This window comes from Tasmannia lanceolata, unplaced genomic scaffold, assembly GCF_043159265.1.
Source record: "Tasmannia lanceolata isolate RefF3 unplaced genomic scaffold, GAP_Taslan_0.1 ptg000012l, whole genome shotgun sequence".
Classification (NCBI taxonomy): domain Eukaryota; kingdom Viridiplantae; phylum Streptophyta; class Magnoliopsida; order Canellales; family Winteraceae; genus Tasmannia; species Tasmannia lanceolata.
The window spans coordinates 26,602,628-26,626,350 of record NW_027518689.1 but is presented as its reverse complement, the minus strand read 5'-3'; the positions used below and the strand labels follow the sequence as shown (position 1 = coordinate 26,626,350).

General features: G+C 38.1%; 1 protein-coding gene across 1 annotated transcript in view; it reads left to right on the top strand.

Annotated features, from left to right (window-relative positions):
* Positions 1-11,777: 11,777 nt before the first annotated feature.
* Positions 11,778-23,723, top strand: part of SWP (RNA polymerase II transcription mediator) — a 36,723-nt gene continuing 24,777 nt past the window's right edge. The window contains exons 1-3 of the mRNA XM_077391941.1: positions 11,778-12,265; positions 17,718-18,794; positions 19,581-19,678. Coding sequence (XP_077248056.1) covers positions 12,056-12,265; positions 17,718-18,794; positions 19,581-19,678 — 1,385 coding nt within the window. The 5' untranslated portion in view covers positions 11,778-12,055. The remainder of the gene's footprint in view (positions 12,266-17,717; positions 18,795-19,580; positions 19,679-23,723) is intronic.

The following is a 23,723-nucleotide window of genomic DNA, read 5'->3' as shown; positions in this document are numbered from 1 at the left end:
TGATATTTGTATTGTACCTGGCTAGGGATATAGATTTTAATTTTGGAACCAGGCAGTTGTAGAGAAGTCCTTTACCTGATGATTTTTTATTTATTTATTTATTGATCTACCATTTGAATAAGAGGTTGTAGCTGCTGTTTTACAGTTGCTGCCCTATGGTTGTCTATATTCTACTAATATAATTTATGTCCTTCATTGTTATGATTTTGTTGGGAATAAGAGCATATAATTGCTGTCTAAATATTGCATAATGGCTGTCTCATAGGCTGTATTCTGTAATTGTGGTTTTGGGTTGGATTAAAGTGCAAAATTGATGCCACATAGTAGCCCTCATTTTGTTGGAACATTAGTAATGTCGAACACTAGTAACCCTTTCTTTGCAAGGGCGATGAAGGCGATAGCCCAAGCCCATCCATAGGGGACTCGCTTAGTTCAAGTAGCACTCCCCTCATTTATTTTTAAGACTTGCCCAGTCTTTTGGAAACCCTTAGAATTTGTCCTCTCATTGCAAGGGCAATGAAGGAGTTATCTAGAGTCCCACTAGGAGACACACTATGTCTCGTAAGGCACTCTTCCCTTGGAGACAATCCTTGTCTAGAGCTTACCCCTTAGGAAATTTATCCAAATCTCACAACTCGTACCCTTTAAAGACGAGCTTTGTCTCAACAGAAATGTCATACCCTTTTAGGAGACAGACTATGTCTCATACAGAGAATGTTCTATCCTTTAGAGACAAGCATTGTCTCATTAGTGAGTTCATCCCTAGGAGACATGCCATGTCTCATTAGCACCTCTCTTAGAGTCTTTCGTATATGAGTCAGTCCTTTAGTATAGGAATCTGTCCTTAGCTAAAGTCAGTCCTTCCAAGAGTCTGTCCTATCATCATAGGGGTTAGGATTCTGCCCAACCTCTCATCAAGTCATGTGTTTTTTTATCCGCTCTTGCAAGGTATAGGATGTTGTCCAACCCTTGCAGAGTCGTGATTCTGTCTTTTTCCCCCGCAAAGCATAGGATGCTGTCCAACCTTTGCGGGATATCAGGAGTCTGTCCTCCCCTTATGATGATAGGATTCTGTCATCTTGTGTCAAAAATAATAAAAACATTTCAAAAACTAAAAATCTCAAAAATCTTGAGTCATTCAGGAGTAGTTAGGAAAATCTATTCCGAACTACGTTGGCTTGATCCCTTTACACAGGGTACGTAGTGCAGCTTGGGATTCATATCCCAAGTCCAGCCAAACCTTTCAAAATAAACATTTTAAACCTTCAAAAAATACAAAACTTCTTTAAAAACCTTTTTCAAAAAGATCTTCTCCTAGAGCTAGGAGTCTGTCCTAGATATTTGGGGTGTTTTAGAGTTAGGAGTCTGTCCTGATTTGTATTGATATGGTGTGTCCTGTCGTGTGAGTGTCCCTAGAGTTAGGAGGCCTCAAGTTGATCGGTTAGACACTTAGTCGAACCGATGGCTAGACTAGGAAGTATATAGTCAGCCCATGGTTTTCTTTCAGATGCACAGCCTAGTTACACATAGGATGTAGGGCCCACCTGCATTAGCTTAAGGATAACCAACTTGCATTAGTTAGGGCATATAGAGAGTCCTAAAAATTACAATTCACTTGAATTTAAGCAATTTTTCAAAAAAGCTTTAAAAATCAATCGAGTCTAGGATAGCGGTTCTAGATGATTAGGCATCATAGTTTAGAATAGGTCATCGAACTACGTTGACTCCAATTCTTCCCGAGGCCGGGATACATAGGGCAGCTGGGATGGACGGCCATCTTGGTCCGAGTCAAGTCCTGCATTAGAGTTTTAAGATTCATCTTATCCAGTCATGTATAAAGTTGATTTGTGTTGTATGTTTTGCTGTGTTTTCTTACTTTCATGTACAGATCCTATACCTTTAGCTGTAGCATGCATGTGTTTGCACACCAGAATTTAGACACCAACTAGGTATGACACTCATAACCTAGCTATTCTTAGGCGACACTACTTTCATTTCTTTTATGTGTGCTTATTAATCATCTCCGAGACATGCATGATTAGATAGACGTCTTCTCGGAGATATTCGTTCCCATTTCATATGACTTTCGCTCAAAACTCTTCAAAATCAATAATAAATGGTATAAGAGACCAGGTGTTTGCACTTGGGCGGACGAGGTGCTCTTCGGATCTTCCAAATTCGTAACCAGGCACGAACCTTATTTTATATCTCTGGTTTATCCGTTGCAACAGAGCATAGTATGGGATCATTGGCCCACTTCCTTAGATGGCGACTCTTCTTTGTTTAAGGTACACCTCGAATCTGGGCTAGTCCCCGAATCGAGAGGTATCTCACCTTTGTATCGCCACTCATGCTGTGAGAGACACTTCTTTCGACAGTTCCTTGGTAGAGCTCTCCATTCACGTGGATGATCCATAGAGACTTCGTGTGGGGGCCCGTGCCCCCGCCTCTCTCAGATCGGGGTCCACATAAATATAACAAGATGTATGTAAAGCTTCACCCCAAAAACTAAATGGAAGATTAGAATGTAAAAGCATAGCATTTACCATCTCTAGTAAAGTTCTATTTTTCTTTTCTGCTACTCCATTTTGAGGAGGAGAATTAGGAGCTGAAACTTCTCTAACAATTCCATTTTGTTCACAAAATGATACAAATTCATTGGAGAGAAATTCACCACTCCTATCTGATCTAATCCTTTTAATTTTCTTTACAGTTTCATTTTCAATCTCCTCTTTAAAGATTTTAAATTTATCAAATGCTTCATCTTTAGTCCTTAGTAGATACACATATGTATATTTAGAAAAGTCATCTATAAAAGTTATAAAATAATGTTTGCCTCATTTAGTTAATTTTTCTTTATTATCACATAAATCTGTATGAATAAGTTCTAACAAAGATGTAAATATAGTGACAGATTTAAAAGGTACTTTTGTAATTTTTTGCTTGTGCACAACATTCACAGGTTTTAGTAGTTAAAACAAAACTAGATTTAGGAATCAAATCATATGAAGCCATACGATTTAAAGTATTACTACCAATGTGTCCTAACCTATAATGCCAGATATATATCATGTCATTTGCATCAATCATATAAGCAGAAATAGAAGCATTCTTATTGATACTTAGCAAGTATATATTATCCTTAGCATAGCCTTTCCCAACAAATGATCATTTCTTACTTGATCACTTTTTGGGAGTCAAACTGAACTTTAAACCCATGATTATCAAGTTTCTTAACAGATACAAGACTCTTCCTAAGACCAGGATTGTGATAAACATCTTGAAGAGTTAATACTTTTCCAGAAGTAAGAGGGAGTTGCACAGTCCCTTTGCCAACAACAGCACTTGTGGAGGAATTTCCCATGAAAACAGTCTTGTCTTCATTAATTTCATCATACTTCTTAAAAGTAGATTTGAATGGAGTCGCATGGCACGTTGCACCAGAATCAACCCACCAGTTTTCTTCCATGATGACCATGAGAACCTCAGTGAGCATTGCAACCATGTCGTTTTCAGTCACCACATTTGTCTCAACAGATTTTTGTCATTCGCGATGGCGACAAACTTTAGCCAAATGACCCATCTTTCCACATACAAAACAGGGACCTATCTTCTTATTTTTCTCATTTTTCTTGTTGTCTCCTCTCTTTCTCTTATTTGAAGAGGCTCCAATTTTCTGAAACTTGGATTGGGGTTTAAAAGAAGAAGATGCAGGAACTTCAACATTATGAACTTTATGATTAGTTTCTTGATCAACAGATATTTCTCTATTGCAAGCCTCATTCTCAATTTGAATGTGTTGAACCAATTCATCCAAATTCAGTGATTTTCTTTTTTGTTCTAAACATTTTTGGTAATCCTTCCAAGAATAAGGCAATTTACCAATAATAGTAGAGACTTGAAAGTTTCTGAAATTGCTTCACTGGCATCAGCACATTTAGTTGCAATATTGTTGAGTTCATTAACTTGATTGATAATAGGTTTGGAATCAACCATTTTGAACTCAACATATTTGTTAACAAGGAAATATTTATTTTTGGCATCTTCATTAACATACCTTCGTTGAATTGCTGCCCACAATTCAAAAGTGGTGGAGTACTTGTGAAACACGTTGAAGAGGGAATTCGTCATAGCCTGCAGAATGGTGAAGCGACAGATATCGTCATCTTCCAGTCATTTCTTTTACCCATCATTAAGTTCGCTGGTACTTTCTCCTGACTGATTGTGCGGATATGTCGTGCTCAGTACATAGGCAAAATTTGCAATCGTGAGTTGATAGAAGATCTTCAAACTCCAGCGTTTGTAATTCAAACTATTGAATTGCTCAAGCCTTTCCACATTCTGAACTTGTGTTTTGACAATTGTAGAATCCATATCGGAATAATTACTATCTTAAAATAATTGTAGATAATAACATAACCGAATGTAGAAAATAGAACAGTAGAATTTATTGGGCAAGGCACTTCAAGGAAGCTATCTTTAAGATAGTAATTTCCCATGTATAGTTGCAGATGGACTCTTGAAATTCTATCTCCAGGATACAATGCCCAACACTGAGAATTTTAACAAGACTGCGCTTCTTGTATTCTCATGAAACAGAACCCACTCAGAAAAACTTTTAAACTAATATGGAGAGAAGATTCTCAATCAACACGGATCGAGTCTTTTTAAAGACTTCGAATCGATGCAAAGACACCTTCTCACGAAGAGACTCGCACTCTTTAAAGAAGAGGCGCAACTCTTCGTTTATAGCCGTTTAACAGTTAACTGTTTCGGCAATTAAAATTTAAATGTTTTGTTTAAATGATCGTTATAACCATTAGGCCTAACCGTCTTTTTATTTCTTCTTCTTCCTTCCTTTCTTCTTCTATATATCTAGAATAATTATTAAACTTGAAGTTCATTCATGGTGCTCTCTTAAAGAGAAAGAGCTCCAAAGAACTTGAATGAGATGAGTGAATCCATCACCTATTTATAGGTGAAGGAGTGAAGGAGTTTGAATCCTAAATCTCCATGTGAGAATCAACAAATTTCAAATAATTCCCACCAAAGCATTTGAAAAGATTCCAAAATGATAAAGATGGAGGGAACTTTCACTACTCCCAAGGTTTTGATTTTCCCTTTAAAATAATGGAGGGAACTTTCACAAATCTCAAGACTTTGACTTTTTCTTTCAAAATACATTATTGTAATATAATATAATTTATAATACAAAATACATTATAAGTAATATAATATAATTTATAATATATAACACCAACTTCATCAACTGATGTTGCTACATACGCCGCATCAACAGACTTTGAACTTTTTGAGCTTTTCTTTGGGCATCACCTCCTCCTGAGGTTTTTCTACTTGAATATCACGTTCACTAGAGTCACTGTCGAATGAAACATTCATCACATGATCCGAACATCCCAAATCAACTATTCGGTCACCATTATTTGTATCCTCCAAACTAGAGACATCCATACTCTCTGCAGTCATAAGAGCTACTTCACACAAATCACCCATTCTTCAATGGAGAGAAAACGCTCAACTCCTTGACATCTTTCCCTCTTCAAAACAAGTTGGCTCCTCCACCTTATGATCTTATGAGACATTACACTCTACTGTAAGCATCTCTTGATCACAACCGAATTTGTTTCAGACTCATTACTCCTCCTAATAGGAGATTCTTCAATGTTCAGTGCAAAAGAAACCTCCCTCTCAAAGTTATATTCCATAGCAGTCTCTTGTTCTGCCACATCACAAGCAAAATAAGCTTGCATGTCTCATTCACCATCATCGTCATCCTCCTTGTCTTTGGATTCGATGACAACATTCACATCATCGGTCTCGATCTTAACGCGATAATTTCTTCTAATATGACCCCGGCTCACCACACCGATAACAAAAAAAATTAAGTTTTTCACATGATTTATCATTATCTTTAGCCTGATCACCTTTCCTATAGCTATCCTTCAGCTTCTTATTTTTCTGTCACTTCCAATATTCATTGCAAGCTCTTCCTCACTCTCTTCACAGACAATCCGACCATCTACTTTCCCAACGTCTCTCAGTCAAGAGATTCTCCAACTTTAGGAGAGACAGTTGCGTTGGCCAACCGCGTATAGTAGTAACAAATTCACTAAACTCGGGTCTCAAGCCGTGGATAGTCAATCTCCACATCCGGCTTTCAATAATCTTAGATTCCTCGTCTAATTGAGAGATCTCATTACACAAGTTCTTAATTTTCATGAAATAATCAGATATTGATAAAGTACCTGATGTCAATGAATTGATCTCGCTATCCAACATCTGCATCCGTCCGTCATTCGCTCGTGAAAAGAGATATGAGAGTACCTCCCACGCTTCTTTCGGAGTTTTCGCATATCTAATATGCTCAGTCAACCCCTTCTGCATTGACGCCTTCAATACAGACAACGCTTTTGCGTCACTGATTTTCCACTTCCACAGTGCATCCACTTGCTCTATTGGTACCTCGGTGTTGTTGCCGTTCACGTACTATATCCCATAGATCACGGCCTTGAAGGTACGACTCCAAGCATGACTTGCAGTTAGTATTGTTGAGCCTTTCGATCCCCCCAACATACCAACATTTTCTGCCATCTCCTTCTTCCAACCTCGATATCACCTCGAAGCAACCAAAGAACAACCGGTATTCCAAGCTCGATATCACCTTGAAGCAAACCAAGAACAAACTGGTATTCCGATCGACCACGCTGCTCTAGTACCACTTGTAGACTTCTTTGGTTTCATGAAGAAGAAACACCTATTGAAAAGAGATAGAAAAGAGTTGTTTTTGCAAATACGTGGGAAAACAAAATAAAATTGCAAGCCGTGGATACACTTTGAAAAACGTGAAAACTCTCTATTCACGTTTCTTTATATAAATCATGTATGTGGTTTATTTGGATAACCATCACACATTCTGTTAGAATATGTGAGATCTCACAGTCAGATTATGTTGAATTCACACCATTGGATCACCATGGTGCTAGATTAGGCAAGTGGGTTGAATGGGGTAACCTAGCTAGATTAGGTAGCCAGCTTAAATTAGCAATTAGGCTAATCTTAGTAGATAGGATTTCTAGAATTAGCAACTAGGCTAATCTTGGTCTTTTTTGACCCATTTCTTGCCCATTCCGGCATTTCTTGCCCATTTCGACATTGGTCCATAATGACCCATTCATTTATTGCCAATTTTGGCATTGGTCCATAGTGACCCATTCATTTCTTGCCCATTCCGGCATTGGTCCATCGTGACCCATTTTCAGATGATCGATATCTAAAATCGGTCTGTGGAAACTCGCTCATCGATGCCTGAGTATCATTTGGCCCCATTGAGGCCATGATTTGGTCAAATCCATTGGCTTTTATAAGCCCTCTTCGCGGCACATAAACGAGAGGCGTATTTTTCGGCATTCAGTATCGATTATCATTAGCAACAACATCAGGGGATATTCATCACCAATCTTCAACAGTGCTCTTTAAATCAAAAGATTCTATTTTCTTATGAGGAGAAAATTTTATTTTCTTATTGGGGAATTTCATTGTAATCAAACGTACGTTGATTTTTCAATCCACATACGTTTGAGGGGGCATGGTAGAATATGTGAGATCTCACAGTCAGATTATGTTGAATTCACACCGTTGGATCACCATAGTGCTAGATTAGGCAAGTGGATTGAATGGGGTAACCTAGCTAGATTAGGTAGCTAGCTTAAATTAGCAATTAGGCTCATTTTAGTAGGTAGGATTTCTAGAATTATCTCTTGCCTTGGTTATGTTTATTTCTTTCTATGTTTATCTTGTATGTGCTCTATATAAGCACACCTTGAGATCCATTGTAATTCATTCAAAAATAATAAGAATGCTCTAAAATTCTTCACATACTTTTAGTAAAAACAAAACTCTTTAAACTTATCTATACTAGAAACCCAACATATATCTATATTAGTTATATCAATTGGTGAGAGTGGGGCAGTGACTTTGCAAGGAATCATCATTTCTTCTCCATATTTTTTATATTTTTCCGTTTTAAGTGCATGAAATTGATCTGTTGCTCAGATCTACGCGTACACACCTTATAGGTGAAACACATGTTAAGGATGCAAGTTCTTTTATTAAATGTAGGAGAATGAATCATTTAGAAAGGGATTTGCCAGCATCCATCGCTGAAGGCATTTCACAGATGGTCTGTTGGAGCTGACAGCTCAGCCTCACTTTTAAGCATGTTTTGTCTTCATTCACGAGGTGGCTGCAGTCAGATGCAACAGACCCCAGCTTACCCATACTTATCTGCGAAATGCCACGCTAGCAAATACCATTTAGAAAATAGGGAAAACTAAAACTTGTGGACAATAAACCCATACTTATTTGTCCAAAATTCATTATTGACCATCAGACTACTTCACAGATCGAACCAATCGACTTAATCCTATTTGATCAAGTTTAATACTTTGTGTGGCAAGGCAATCTTTATGGCAATAATTTTTGGCGCTGCGAGGGGATCACGTACGAGTAAACCTCACAATATAATTTCAATGATGACAAATCCATTGAGACAAAGTAATTTATATTAGTTTTTCATATTGCACCATGTATTTTATTTTTATTTTTTTAACATTTTGACCATGTTTGGCAACCAGGATTTTTTTTTCCATGAAATATTAGCTATCCAATAGCAAAGGGAAGGTGGGAGAGGGATTGAGCCTCTGACTCAATGGTAAAGTGTTTTGGTCTGTAACCTTGAGGTCAGTAATTTATTTTTCCTGCTTATTATTCATTTCTCACCCTCTCCTCACTCATGTGCCGTATCAAATCTCTCCTTGTCCCACCCTCACTGCCCCACTCTCACCAATTGATACTTTTTGTGCGAGGGCTCGCCTTTGAATCTAGCATTCCTCACGGATATTTATCTCTGCATATCTGCTATATATGGTAAGGAAAATGTAAGAATGACAGGGATGTCAGGTTTTTTAACTAGCTTCCAAACACTTTACTAGACCTTGCTTGCACACGGTGTACATCCCAAATCTAATTTGATCTAGACGTAAAAAAATACAACAAAATTCCATTGGAAATACGTTGATTTGATGATCCTATGCTCTTGATCCATTATGCCTCATTTAGGATTTTATTAAGAACTAAACTATTGATCCCCATGATGTTTTACTAGATCAACGATCTCTTGTTTGCAAACCAAAAACATAACTAATGCTTTTGGACCCTAAAGTGATTCTCCATTATCTTCTTTCTCAAATCACAAACCAAAACACATGTTTTGGGACTTGGGCCTTAGAGAAAAACGGTTATGATCGTTTACACATTTGGATGAAGGAAGAGATTCGTCCATACCATTGGTATAGTTTGTAAGACCACGAATGAACGGAAAAAATAGCGAATGGGGCTCAACCCAAAAACTATGTTTTTCTTCTTTCTTTCTATTTCGTTTGAGCGGAGATGATAAAAGTCAAGGAACCTCTTGATCTTTGGATCAAATACCAAGGGGCCAGGTTGCCCTATAATGCCATGTACGCACAAACACCATATAAAAAGTCGGATTAGGAGATTTTGTACTGTGCAGCGTGAACGACATCATATTTCAAATAATGCTGTGGGGGACCCACTTTTTTTATCAGTAAGCTGGGGTTAAGCAAGACCAACACCCCCCCCCCCCCCCCCCCCCCCGAAAAAAAACTCATAAAAGGAATCGAGTATAAGGATGACTCAAAGCCCACATTCATAGGATGATCCAAACCGTTTATTTGTTGGGCAACAACATAAATAGGTTGTACCCTAAAAATCATTTCCTTAGAATGATCCTAACCCTCCCATCTATAGACGGAAACCTCAATAGATCGGAGGGTTATGATCATTCACTAACGATTGGCCAACAAACGAACAGTTCGGATCATCCTACGAACCTGGACCCCACGTAACTTTTTAAGAAAGGAAAAATTAGCAATAGGGGACAAAAAATGACGTAACTATCAAGAGGAACCATGCTTTTCTGAAATTATCAACAAGGGACAAAAGAGGTCTTGTCGGTAAAAGCTAGACGAAATTGCCCTTTTCTTAAGCAACACATTTTACTTTTCCACTTTTCCCTCTTCTCTTTTTTTCCCCTCTTTTTTTTTTTACTTTTCCATTTTCAACGAGGGACCCTACCAATCATCTTTCTCATCGTTCAGCACTATCATCGCTGGGAAGTCTCGAAAACTTGAAACGTGAGTTCATTCCCATCTATCTCTCTTGACCTAGGTTTTGTTTATCATTTGTTTTAGGGTTTTGCATTTCTCCATCTCCCTTTCAATGGCAGATGAGGAAGATGAATCATAGGCTAGAAAGAAAAAAACAGTGAAAATGAACGAGTGAAAAACACATGAACTAAAAACGTGTTCATAAGGGACTTGATAAGCCCATTCGGAAATTGGTAACCCCATTTTGATACTAGATAACCCCAATCCCAGAGGCTTGAAAACCCCCTTCCAAAACTCCAGTACCCTGGAGACTTGATAAGCCCGTTCAAAAATTGGTAAACCCATTTTTTATACTAGATAACCCCAATCCCAGAAACTTGAAAACCCCCTTCCAAAACTCTAGTACCCTCGGCCAATTTTCAGGGACTTGATAAGCCCATTCGGAAATTGGTAACCTCATTTTTGACACTAGATAACCCCAATCCCAGAGACTTGAAAACCCCCTTCCAAAACTCCAGTACACTTGGCCAATTTTCAGGGACTTGATAAGCCCGTTCGGAAATTGGTAACCACATTTTTTATACTAGATAGCCCCAATCCCAAAGGCTTGAAAACCCCCTTCCAAAACTCGAGTACCCTCTGCCAATTTTCAGGGACTTGATAAGCCCATTCGAAAATTGGTAACCCCATTTTTATACTAGATAACCCCAATCCCAAAGACTTGAAAACCCCCTTCCAAACCTCCAATACCCTCGGCCAACTTTCATCGACTTAATAAGCCCATTCGGAAATTGGTAACCCTACTTTTGAGAGTTGCTAAGCCCATTCCAGATTTCCAGAGAGTTGATAAACCCCTTCTGCTACAAAATCCCTGCCTATAGCAGCTCTTCTAATTGCATCAATTTTTTCCTATACAACCAATTGTCTTCCAAAGACTGAGTGAAGCCAGATGGCTCCATGCATTATCTCCAGAATACACCCTAAAATACAAACTGCTTAAACCCTAAACAAGATAAATCAGAGAGAGAGGAAGATGACTAGTCGGGTAAAAAAACTCAACTTTCAAGTTTTCAAGACTTGCCAGCAACAATGGTGGCTAAATGAGGAGGAAGATGACTGACTAGTAGGGTAAAATATCAAAAAGGTGAAAATGGAAATGTAAAAGGACAGGGAAGAAGGAAAAAACAACGTGAAAACGTATTGTAAATGCCAAAGGGCATTTTCATCAAGCTTTTACTCACAAGACCTCTTTTGTCCGGCGTTGATAATTTCAGAAAAGGATGGGTCCTGTTGATAATTACGTTATTTTTGTGTCTCCCAGCGGTAATTGTTTCATTGAAAAATACGGACTTCACGCGCAAAGATCGTATGGAATCTGGAAAGGTGATGATAAATTCTCACCCCCTTTAGAATATTTCGCAACCCCGTAAAGGAGGCCATGTTAACCCTTTTAAACGTCAATTCACGTTTAAGAGAAGCGAATTATCATATAGTGGGTGCGAATGTATCAAAGGAGTAGGAGTAAATATGCACACCGTGACGTTAAAAAAAGCAAGCCCCTTCCCCACGAATAGTCAAAATGAGAGACCAAAATCCAAAATTGGGGTTCTCTCTATAAATTCCCATCAGGCTGTAAATTTTCGTGTCTGATTCAACACTTCTTGTCATGAAAATAAAAGGAGACGATTTCCCTTTTCTCCTCTGAATACTAATTCGAACCCCCCAAACCCTAAAATCTCCTCAATCTCTCTTTCCCACGAAAACCCTAACCCTAAATGACAAGAAACCTATAGATCTTGCCTTGAAGGTTACAGAGAGAGTGCGAGAGAGAGGGGAAAAGATAAAAAATGGCGGAACTAGGGCAACAAACAGTGGAATTCTCGACGGTGGTACGTCGAGTCGCAGAAGAATCGTTCCTTTCGCTAAAGGAATTGGTGGAGAAATCGAAATCTGGCGAACAATCGGACTCTGAGAAGAAGATCAGCCTCCTTAAATATATACTCAAGACACGCCAGAGAATGTTACGCCTTCATGTTCTTGCCAAGTGGTGTAAACATGTGCGTTTTATTGTGTTTTTATCCTTTATTTTTATGTGATTCTTTTTGTTTTGGTGAAACATAGATTGGTAGAAATAATATAAACCTAGATTATTCAATTTTTGCTATGTTTTGCACGTTTTATCCGAATGCTTAAACCTTGATTTTTTTTGACGAAAACCCTAGACATTGTAATGTGGATTTTAGAAGGTTTTATTTTGAAATGGGTCCTGAAATAGTGTGAGCACTAGATGCCTTTCATGGATATCGTTATAAATTTCAATGGTAATAAGCTGGTGATAAAAAATATTCACTGAAGAAGAAGTTGGGTATATCTGATAAGAAGGGAACTTGAAAAGTGAAAGACTTAGGGGCCGTTTGGATATGCGGATTTTAGAATCCAGGTTTTTAGTTTGAAAACAGTGTAAAGGAGGGTTCATGATCAAGCTGCTGTATGCTGTCCTGACAGCGTTTCTTGGATTTTAAGTGAGAAATCCAGGTTTTAGAAACCTCTCCTGCATTCTGAGATTTCTAAAACCTGGAAAATGGGATGATCTGCTACTCTCTTGCTGACAGAAAGAAGGGCGACAAGTCAAAAAACGAAGGCTGGTACGCTTCTTATCTTGTCTCTTATCTACAATTTTGAAGAAATCCCGGATACTAAAATCCGCGTATCCAAACGGCCCCTAATGATTAGTATGGAGGCGTTCTATTCTCTTGTCACTGTTAGTGGAATGAAAAAACTCTTTTTAGTGCCCAATTAAGATCAACAAAACGGTGAAGAAGGTGGGTATTTTGTTTTATTTTTCCGATGCCCACGTCCATATCAGTCATAAAATTTCTCCATTTTTTCTTGTTTGAGATGCTGATTGTTTTGGAGCAAGAGTGGTGATGGACTATTGGAAGTGGCAGTTCTATTTTCTCAGGATTCAAATTAGTTAAGATCATGAAAACTGTGACAAAGGTGGGTATTTTTCCGATGCCTGCTTCCATATCAGTCACAAAATTTCTCCACTGTTCTTTGTTGGAGATGCGGGTTGTTTCGGTCCTTTGTGTTGGAGCAATAGTGTTAATGGACACTTGGAAGGGGCAGTTCTATTTTCTCAGGATTCAAATCACTGACAATGCAGACTTGTCTATGTGCAAGTCTGCATATGTCATAGAAAGGAAGAACATTTGGTATTCCATCACGATTCCATTTCTGCAGGTATTCTATTTTCTTATTTCTCACGCTCCAATCCTCCTCTACAAATGCCAAAGACAAGTTCCCTGGATTCCTACCTTCTTCTCTGTATTATCCTACATCCCCTTGCACATATCCTCCACCCCAACAGTACTAATCTTTTCTGCCAAATTTCCCTTCTGATCCGTTCTTCCTCAAACGTTTTTTTGAATGGCTGTTCTTCCTCAAACTTGCCTCATAATTGTAGAGCTATATCTCTATGAATGACTACATAAGTCACCATCAAGTGAAAACCATTGATACATTGAATGGTTGATCATAGCCAAAACTCTGGCCTATTCATATTAGGATAATCATCCTAACATCCCTATAATATCATTAGGATCAGCAGCATGAGAGCTCTAGGAATCTTAACTTTATCTGCACTTCAGAGATAAGTTCGATGCATCTCCATCTAAACGATTCAAATCAAACCCATCTCTGCAAGCTTTCCCTTAGTGGCTACTTATTGTGTTAGGTTGAGTAAATCATGTCCCTCACATGCTATATGACTAGTGCACCCAAGCAGAGCTTACTAGTACACTAGTGCATAGTGTGGGACTGGAATTTCCAAATCAGACCTATCGTTCGCTATGTACATGCAACTTGAAGTGTAGTTCTTCAATCCAACTCCTAAAAACGTTAAACCACATCCATATTTCAATAGGGAAGAGCTTATCAACTAAAAACAAGCGAAACGAGTTGAAGTTAACATTTATGATATAGGGGAAAAGTGAAGAAGAAGAGAAGAAGAAAAAGAGATGGAGAAAGTGATACTCGTTTGGGTGATAGGCCCTTTCTACATCATATATCACTTTTTTTGGTAGGTAAGCTAGGATCAAACCTGTGGCCTCAAGGTTGAGATACAAAGCCTCAACCATTGAGCTACAGACCCAACCCCTACATAATATAACGCTAATAAGTCATGCAATAGCATAGTTGTCAGTAATGTTTCGTTCGATGTTTCATTTTGGTCAGTGGGACATGGGATTTCACTATTTCATCTGTTTTGCTGTTCGGTTTGGAAAAGAGGCTACCATTGGAGGATTTTCTTTTTAACAAAAGTTAACAACTAAAAAAATATAATAAACCATTTTATCAACCAAATTTGACAAGAAGATACATTTTACAATTAAAACATCTATATTAGGCATGATGTTTGGTCTTGATGGGACTAATTGATATCAAATTTAATGCAAAACATCAATAAAGCTAACCATTTATCGTACCAAATTCAAAGTATATATTAAAAATAAAAATAAAACTACAACACAATGTAGCTTAAAAAGAAAAAGAAAACCTAAATATCGTACCTCTTTCGAATGCACCACTTTGACGTAGGCAAAGACTCTTCCTTTTAGTGTATAATGCCTTAACTTAGAAGAATCACATAAAAATTGAGAAAAATGTTGTGGAGATGTCTTGTGTATAATGCATTGAAGTAGAATAAACACAGAAAATTCAGAAAAATGTTGTGCTGACATTGATTTATTACTCGGTCGGACTAATGTGCACTGCACTGACCCTCGTTGGGGGTATATGGGGCAATGCCATGTAAGGAAAATTTATTTTCAGATTACTTCTCTAAAGGTATTTTCAAAATTCTGTATTTAGTGAGCATTGCATATGTTTTTAACTCCCATATGTATGAGGGGGTAAAAAGACATAAAAATGCCTTAGTACAACTATAAAAGAGCCGAAAATAAGGCTGCAGACATGGAAAAAACTTAATTTGGAATTTTAAAAAATAATAATAATATTAAATTCAGACGAAACGTTGGTGGTTCGCCTTGTTACACCTTGTTTCATCTGAAATGGATGAAATAGAACAAAACGGACCGGTACATAATGAAATTTTAACCAGTACTTGTCATTCCTGTGTTACATATTGTTTTCGACCGGTACATTTTGTCTGTTCCGGACGAAACAAAACAATCTTGACAAGTGTGATAGGGTATCTAACAACATAAATAACTATTTTAAATAATGAAATAACTAATGAAGCCCTTGATATGGCCACTCCCCACAAGTCAGTGCGAAAATATCCATCATGCCCAACTTGGATAGGATCTCATGCTGGTGAGCTTTGCAATCACCCTTTGTTACTACATTAGTGAGATGCTTGTTTGTCTTGACATAAGGTGTCCAAATTTGTCTAGTTTTCCTCGACTGAGTACATCCACTTCCACATGCTATGTTTGGTCATGCTAAATTGGATTACTTGCGAGCTAATCGCCACCTTATTATCACAATACATGTTTATTGGATCTTGAACTCTAATTTTCAACTCACACGACAATTTTTTTTCTTCTTTCGAACAAGTGAGATTTAATTAAAAAGAGAAAGAGGGCATGACTAGTAAAAACTATTGCAGACACTAGAAATAATTTCTAAGATTTGTCTTCCGAGACATATATTTATAATTTATCCACAAAGGCTTGTACACTCTTTGTGCCATACACCTATTGATGGGGATCTCAGGCACCCGCTTCAGATATACTCTAGGCGGGGTCTCACTCGTGGGGCCAGTAGGGGCATATTGGGCATTTTGGAATTTCTTGGTGTGTAATTTGTTTTCTTTTTCAGTTACCAATATATAGGCTGATGTAGGAGACTTTTGGAGGCTTTTGGAATGCTGTTGAATTACAGATTTTTCTCCCCCAATTTCCTTTCTTCCCTCTTTTCCTTCTTTTATTCTCTTATTCTTTCCATCTTCTCCTGGCCCGCATCCTGAAAGCTCTAGAAAATTCCAGCTCAATTCTAGCTGGAATGTGCTGATGTGCCTCCCTGGACAGCAAGTGTACAGTTGTCATGAGATGGCATGGCAGCAAGTGGGCAACTCTCATTCATCACCCCTAGATACCAACTTGGACGACCAGCTCTCTCTTCTCACGTGCTCTCTCTCCTCACATGTTACAACATACGTAATGATGCACACACTTACCTAGTTGTAAGACATTTGCCCTCATGTGGGGCCTTATTTACAATGGATGCCACACACCACATCACCCTATACACGTAAAGACAGAAAATGCACAACTATACTAAGCTAAATGAAACCCGTACACTTTGGCTGGGACCAGCTCTGCATCAAAGAAGCATTGAAAAATTTGAGCAAAATATTGTGCAAATGTCTTGCTTTCTAGGGGTATTATGAGAATTCTTGATGTAGTGTGAAATGAATATGTTTTTAACTCTTCCATATGTTTGACGGGGAAAAACGACATAAAATGCCCTAGAATAGCTATAAAACAAGCCAAAAACAAGGCTAAAATGCAAAAAAAACCAAAAAAACTTAATTTTAATACAATTTCAAACAAAACATGGTGTTTTGTCTGAAACAAATCGAAATGGACAAAACGGAATGAAACAGACCGGTAAGAACAAATTTCTGATCGGTACTTCTTGTTCCTACTTTATATACCGGTATTATTAGTGGTATGAAACGTTTTGCCCGTTTCTGATAAAACAAAATGAAATTCATGGCAATGGTTGTTGCCGAGAGGGTTTTGATTCTTAAATCAGTATCTTGGTCATATCACATGCTTTCATGTATTGCAGTTCGAATAATAGTCATCCTTTGGTATGCTATATAACTCGAGATTGCCAGGTAGTTGGGAGGAAATCCATGTGCATCAGATTGTAAGTATAGAATTCAACTCTTATACTGTTACAGTTTAAGATTAGAATTGAAATCTTATCCTATTACAGTTTAAAATTTGACTCCATTCTTTGATGGGGATTTTCCAATCAAACCAATGTCTTTTAGTCTCGATACTTGTGGTTAATGTATGAATACTACTTTTATTTGGTTGGAGTAAGCTATTGTATTGTGGGTACAGCATGGTTATATTGCCTTTCAATTTGTATTCACATTTAGCTCCTTGCAACCTTGTCATTTTGAGTTCTGAATGCTATTCATTTTACCATACTATATTCCTGAATGAAACAAGTTCATGTGAGTTATCATGCATCCAGAGATGAATCACAAGGAATACTTAAGTTTAAAGTTTCCTATCATACTTTTTTCCAGCAAAGGTTCTAACATTGAAGGTGCTACACAATTTCTCTTAAGGATGCCCTCTCCACCTCTATGATCAGGAGTTGTATTAAGTTCCATTATGGCATCCCATTTTCTTCCCAGGAATCATGACAATTGCATAAGAAATTAAATCTCAAATTTTTTTAATATTTGCATTGTTCCTTTCTTTGTATGTCCTGGTAATAACTCTAGTGCTACAATTTCTGCAGGTTCCATTGGTTCAGTACTGTCAGCAACTCTCGGCTACTCTTTCAAGCCACGATACATGTTTCACACAAGCTGCTGACTCACTCTTCTTTATGCATGAGGGACTCCAGCAAGCACGTGCACCGGTCTATGATGTTCCATCTTCTATTGAAGTTCTTCTCACGGGAACTTATCAGCGGTTACCAAAATGTATAGAAGATCTGGGAATTCAGGGCCCACTTACTGAGGAGGAGCAAAGGCCAGCTTTAAAGAAGTTGGACACCCTTTTACGATCTAAACTCCTTGAAGTTACACTCCCTAAAGAAATTTCTGAAGTCGTAGTGTCTGATGGTACTGCACTCCTTCGTGTGGACGGGGAATTTAAGGTTCTTCTTACTCTGGGTTACCGGGGACATCTATCATTGTGGAGGATATTACATTTGGAGTTGCTTGTGGGTGAGAAGAATGGGCTTGTGAAGCTTGAAGAAATGCGAAGGCATGCTCTTGGAGATGATCTAGAGCGCAGAATGGCTGCATCAGAGAATCCATTTATGATTTTATATTCAATTCTCCATGAGCTCTGTGTTGCTCTCATTATGGACACCGTCAGAAGGCAAGTTCAACTGCTACGACAGGGCAGATGGAAAGATGCTATACGCTTTGAGGTTGTATCTGACGCCAGTTTAGGACAAGGAGGTGCTAGTTCCATGCAGTTGGGACAAGATGGGGATTCTGATTCTGCGGGTCTAAAAACTCCTGGTTTGAAACTTATATATTGGTTGGATTTTGAGAAAAGTAGCGGAGGGTCTGATTCAGGATCATCGCCATTTATCAAAATTGAGCCAGGACAAGATTTACAGATCAAGTGTCTCCATAATTCATTTGTCATTGACCCACTAACTAGCAAGGAGGCAGAGTTTTCGCTTGATCAGAGTTGTATCGATGTTGAGAAATTGCTATTAAGAGCTATTGCATGTAATAAGCACACTCGTCTTCTTGAAGTCCAAAGAGAACTTAACAGAAACGGTCAAATTTCTCAGGCTACAGGTGATGTTGTTCTCAAGTGTCAAGGAGATGAATCTGATTCAGACTTGAGAAAGGTTGGTTAAAGAGATAAATTGATTCATAAGTTTAGTCTTTTATTATTGTTACACGTGCGCGCGCGCACACACACAACTTTACAATTACCGCATGGTTTGGGTTTTACCCAATCTATTTTCATAAACTCAACTCAACTAAGCCTTTGTCCCAAACTAGTTGGGGTCGGCACCCAATCTATTTTCATATGGAAATAAAATATTATATTTACATTATCTATTTAAATTTGCAACATATTAGTTGCTATAACCCTTTTTTTATGTAAGATAAATTAAAATTTTAAAATCAATTAAAATGTTTTGGCTAATCCACAAGTCTTTCTTTCTAAGGTTTGCCGAATCCGACAGGATATCCTTGCCGGATTCCGAAAGTTGTACCCGTACTGATGCAACATAGACTGTAATAGCTTAGGCGTAGAAGTGCTGTTGGAATTGTAGTTACTCCATGTTTTGCACCATTGATCGAAATTCTGTGATCATGCATTTGTTTGCCGGAAGCCTTGTTTGTAGAACTTCTTTTTTTATTTTTGTTTGCTGGAAGCCTTGTTAGTAGAACTTCTTCTTTGATTTTTTTTACTATTTTTTGTGCACTTATTTGTACGAACATGTGTTCGATATATTCTTACAAAACGGGATATCAATTCAGAAACCTAAGTTTAATTTGTTTATTACATATCTCTCTGTGTGGTATGCATCCTTCTGATCGGTTATATAGGAGTTTGTGATATATGTGATTGAAGTGCACCTTTTAAGTAGCTTCTCATTTTGTTATGCAATTTTGACTTGCAGAAGGATAACAAGTCCAATAATGTGGAGTATGGGGTCGATGAAGTATTACTCGTGCGAGCCTATGGTTCATCATATATTACTCTTGGAATAAACATCAGGTTTTTCTCCCAACCCAACAAAAAGCAATTGAGTTTTGTCTATGCATTCTTCTACTTTATACTTGTTTTTTGTTTTCTTCATTTTTTTTTTAGTTTAAATTGTTTTGGAAATGTAAACTTTCTCCTTGTGATTTTATCATCTGGTAAAGCTATAAATAAGTATAGGAAAAGTTAAGATTATCCCCTTTCTTAGTAGTATCCCTTTTTCCATATTGTCCCTGTCCTTGCTATAATTTGATATATCCTTGAATTATTTTTTTGAAAATGAGAGAGCACCGCTTAAGATGGTTTGGGCATATCCAACGTAGGCCTTTGGATGCTCTAGTGAGAAGAAGTGACTCATGCCAAGTTGATGGAGTCTCTGTTCTAAAAGGCGGCCGCCCAGGCCGCCTAAGCGTTGGGCGCAGAAAAAACGCACCGCCTAGGCTCTGGGCGTTTAAAAAAGCGGTCTCACCGCTTGGGCGTTATTAGGCGGCCGCCCAGGTGATGAGGCGGCACTTAGCGTGGGCCTGGGCGGAGCGGGTTTGAAGACTCAGATGAAGATAAAATCTTGGTCTTGGAGGGAGAGGACAATGATTGATAAAGACTGAAGAAGTGCTTGGATTTTAATATTTTTTTGGTCATGGATTTGTGTTGTATTGTTAAATACTTAAATTATTAAGTACTTTATGCTTAATTTCTTATTATGTTTTTGACTTTTTGTTATTATTTAATGTTTAGTGCTTATGCATAAAATGGTTTAGATTGTTATGTATTCAAGTATTTATATTTTATATTAAAAAATGCAAGATATTATGGAAATATATTAATATCTAAAAAAATGAAAAACGCCTCAAAACGCCTTGGTGCCGCCTGGGCTCTGGGAGGTCAGTCAGCCGCCCAGTGCTTTTTAGAACACTGGATGGAGTAAAAAGAGGTAGGGGCATACCGAAAACAACTTGGGTAGGAACAGTGAGAAAGACTTGAGGGCTAGGAATATAACAGAGAACATAACATTGGATAGGATAGAATGGAAGAAAATGATCCATGCAGACGAACCCAACTAGTGTCAGGATTAGACTTAGTCAATTTGAGCCGGGTAGAACATTTTACCTTCTTCATGAAAATTTTCTAAAGAATTCATTAGTCGGCCCCAACTAGTTTGGGACAAAGGCTTAGTTGAGTTGAGTTGTATTTTTTTTTTAAAATGATATATCCTTGAAATATTTATGGCTATTTTACAAATTTTAATGTGCTTCATCTACTTGGAGCATGTTCATTTGCACATCACATGCTATTTTTTTCTCTTCTCTATCTGGCCAGTGGCCATGTCTTCAGTCATTGAGTGATGGTCTCGCTAGTGTCTTATAGTACCAACTGACAGTGATAGACTGATTGCACTGTGAAATCTAGTCTTTCTTTGCTGCAATATTGAGGCTATAGAGGGAGTGTTATCTTCTGACCATTCCATAATCTTTATTAGCTGGTGGAAATGTGCCATCTATGGGATTAATCATTAATGAGGTGATGGGTGCAGCCTCTATCTCAGGTGCCTTGCTCACTTTAGGGTCTTTTCTTTTTCTTACAGCCAATTGTTTTCACATCCGGTGAGAGTGTCAATCCCATGAAAGGTATCGTGATATATTTAGGGTCCTCTTGCAAGCTCAACCGCCACCAAGCTTGATATTGACGGGAACAATATCGCCAATCTACCAAAGGAGTCTAGGGAGATGCTTTTAAATCTGATTCTTGGCTTCGTCTACTATGCTTCCAGGATTTCACTTCTAGGGCTGTGCTATGGAGTGTGACTTTCTCAATGTCATTTACTGAGTTTGTGTCAAACCATTAACGCATCTCCAATGCGTGCATGTGTGGACCTTCCAGGATTTTGCATGAGGTACACTATGCATCTTAGGGGTTGAGAAATATTTCTTTCTCATGTTATCATGGAAGCACCATGATTGATGTAAGATGTACTTGCTGATCATGGTGTGGGGCTTCATGGTTTTTGTATGAGGTACACTATTCTACTGAAACCAACATGAAACGACCTAAATGTTTTTGTTTCCAGGGAAATGGCCGACCGTTAAGTGTAAAGGGCGGAGAGAGAGAGAGAGAGAGAGAGAGAGAGAGAGAGAGAGAGAGAGAGAGAGAGACCCCACCCTTGAGTTTTGAAAAACCCCAGCCTTGAGTTTTGATCCAACAAAAAGTCAAAAAAAGGGGGCTCATGTTGGAACAAAAATGAAAGGTGGGTGGTTTTTTCTCTCTCCGTCCTTTACACTTGACGGTCATCCACCATATAAAAACTCTTATTTCCATCCCCACAGAAACGACCGAAATGCATAAACCAAAATTGTAAGTGTACTAGTAGTATACTATATCACTATGTATTACATAATTATATTTATATGAATTGCATGCGAAATGTGGTGCATGTATTACATAATTATATTTATATGAATTGCATGCGAAATGTGGTGCGTGTATTATATATAAATATTCATATGAATTACATGTGTAATTTGGTATGTAGTCACTAAATGTTCGATGTTTTTAAACCATTATAGATGGTTTTCTTGCTTATGTGTTGGTTTCTAAGTGTGTATTCTTACTTATTCCAGTATTTTATGAGTTTCACCTTTTTTTATTTTTTTAAAAAAAAGTTTGAAGTTTCACCTTTAAATTCTATCATTTGCATATATTTCCATATGTTTCCGTGATTTTATAGGATTTCCACTGAAATTTCCAACTGAAACCGAAACGTTTCCGTTTCCGTTTCCATGGCTACTGAAACCGAAATTTAAAACCTTGCATGGAAGCACCACAGGTCCACAACTGATGGGCTTTCCATTCAAAGGTGTGTGGCTTCCTAGCTTTGTCTAAGGGACAGTATTCCATCTTGGAGTCGGCTATAATGAACTTTCCATGTCTATAAAATTGTGGGCTGTAATAGTGTACAAAATGTTCAGCATTCCTGCTTGGGAAATTCAGGCACTAATTTCTAGTGAAAATTGTTGATTGTTAAAATTTCCTGAAAGATAAGAATATTCATACCAATTTATATATTTAATGCAGGGGTCATATATTTTGGGTAGAGCATAATTTAAAAAAAATAGCGTACATCTTGCAATAATAATTTATGGGCTTACAACCAGTGGTGATACAAGTACACCCTTGTTGCTTCAATCCTCCACAGGATGTCTCGAAATGGATCTCCACACCATCTCATTACGGATTTATTGTACCTATGTGTTAGAATATGAGGGATCTCACCGTTGGATTGGGTTGAGATTCATTGTTGGATTGCATGTGTGGTAGAATAGGCAGTTTGGTTAGATTGGCAACTAAGTTAGATTTAGTAGGATTTCTATCTTTATCTCTTTCCTTGGTTAGGATTTCTTCCTTTATCTCTTTCCTTAATTAACTTGATTTCATTCCATGTTTATTGTGTAAGTGCTCTATATAAGCACACCTTTAGATTGATTGTAATTATCCAAGAATGAGTGAAAATCTCCAGAATTTATCATGGTATCAGAGCGATCGATTCGATTGACCTAGGGAAGCCCACTACCCGTGTAATGCCATTCTCCGGGCGGACGGCCAATCTAGCCGTCCGCCGGACCACCATCGCTGCATATCTTCAACCTTCATTGGGATTTCTCCCATCTGCCTTCTCTATTCTCTTCCTCTCTCTGGCCACAAAACCAGTCCCATGAGAGTTACCACGGCGGATTCGGTGAGCTCAAAACCCCCCCTACAATGGCCAATCAAATTTGCTTCACCAGAAGGTCTCCTCTTGTTGGGAAAATCTTCGTTGGCCGCTGACTCTCGCCTGCCATTGCCACTGTCAATCTACTAATTTACCCTTTTTTTTATGGTTTCTCCTGGCTCTTGCAATCGGTTCCAATGAAACTCTCCAGTGTTCTACGGAGACAATGAGAAGAAGAAGAAGAAGAAGGTATATTTCCTGTCATGCTTCAACTCCCTATGGGGTACACAAATCGAGATAGTGGAGGAATGAATAAAAAAACCAACAATTTCATCTACAGACCCCTCATTTCATCTC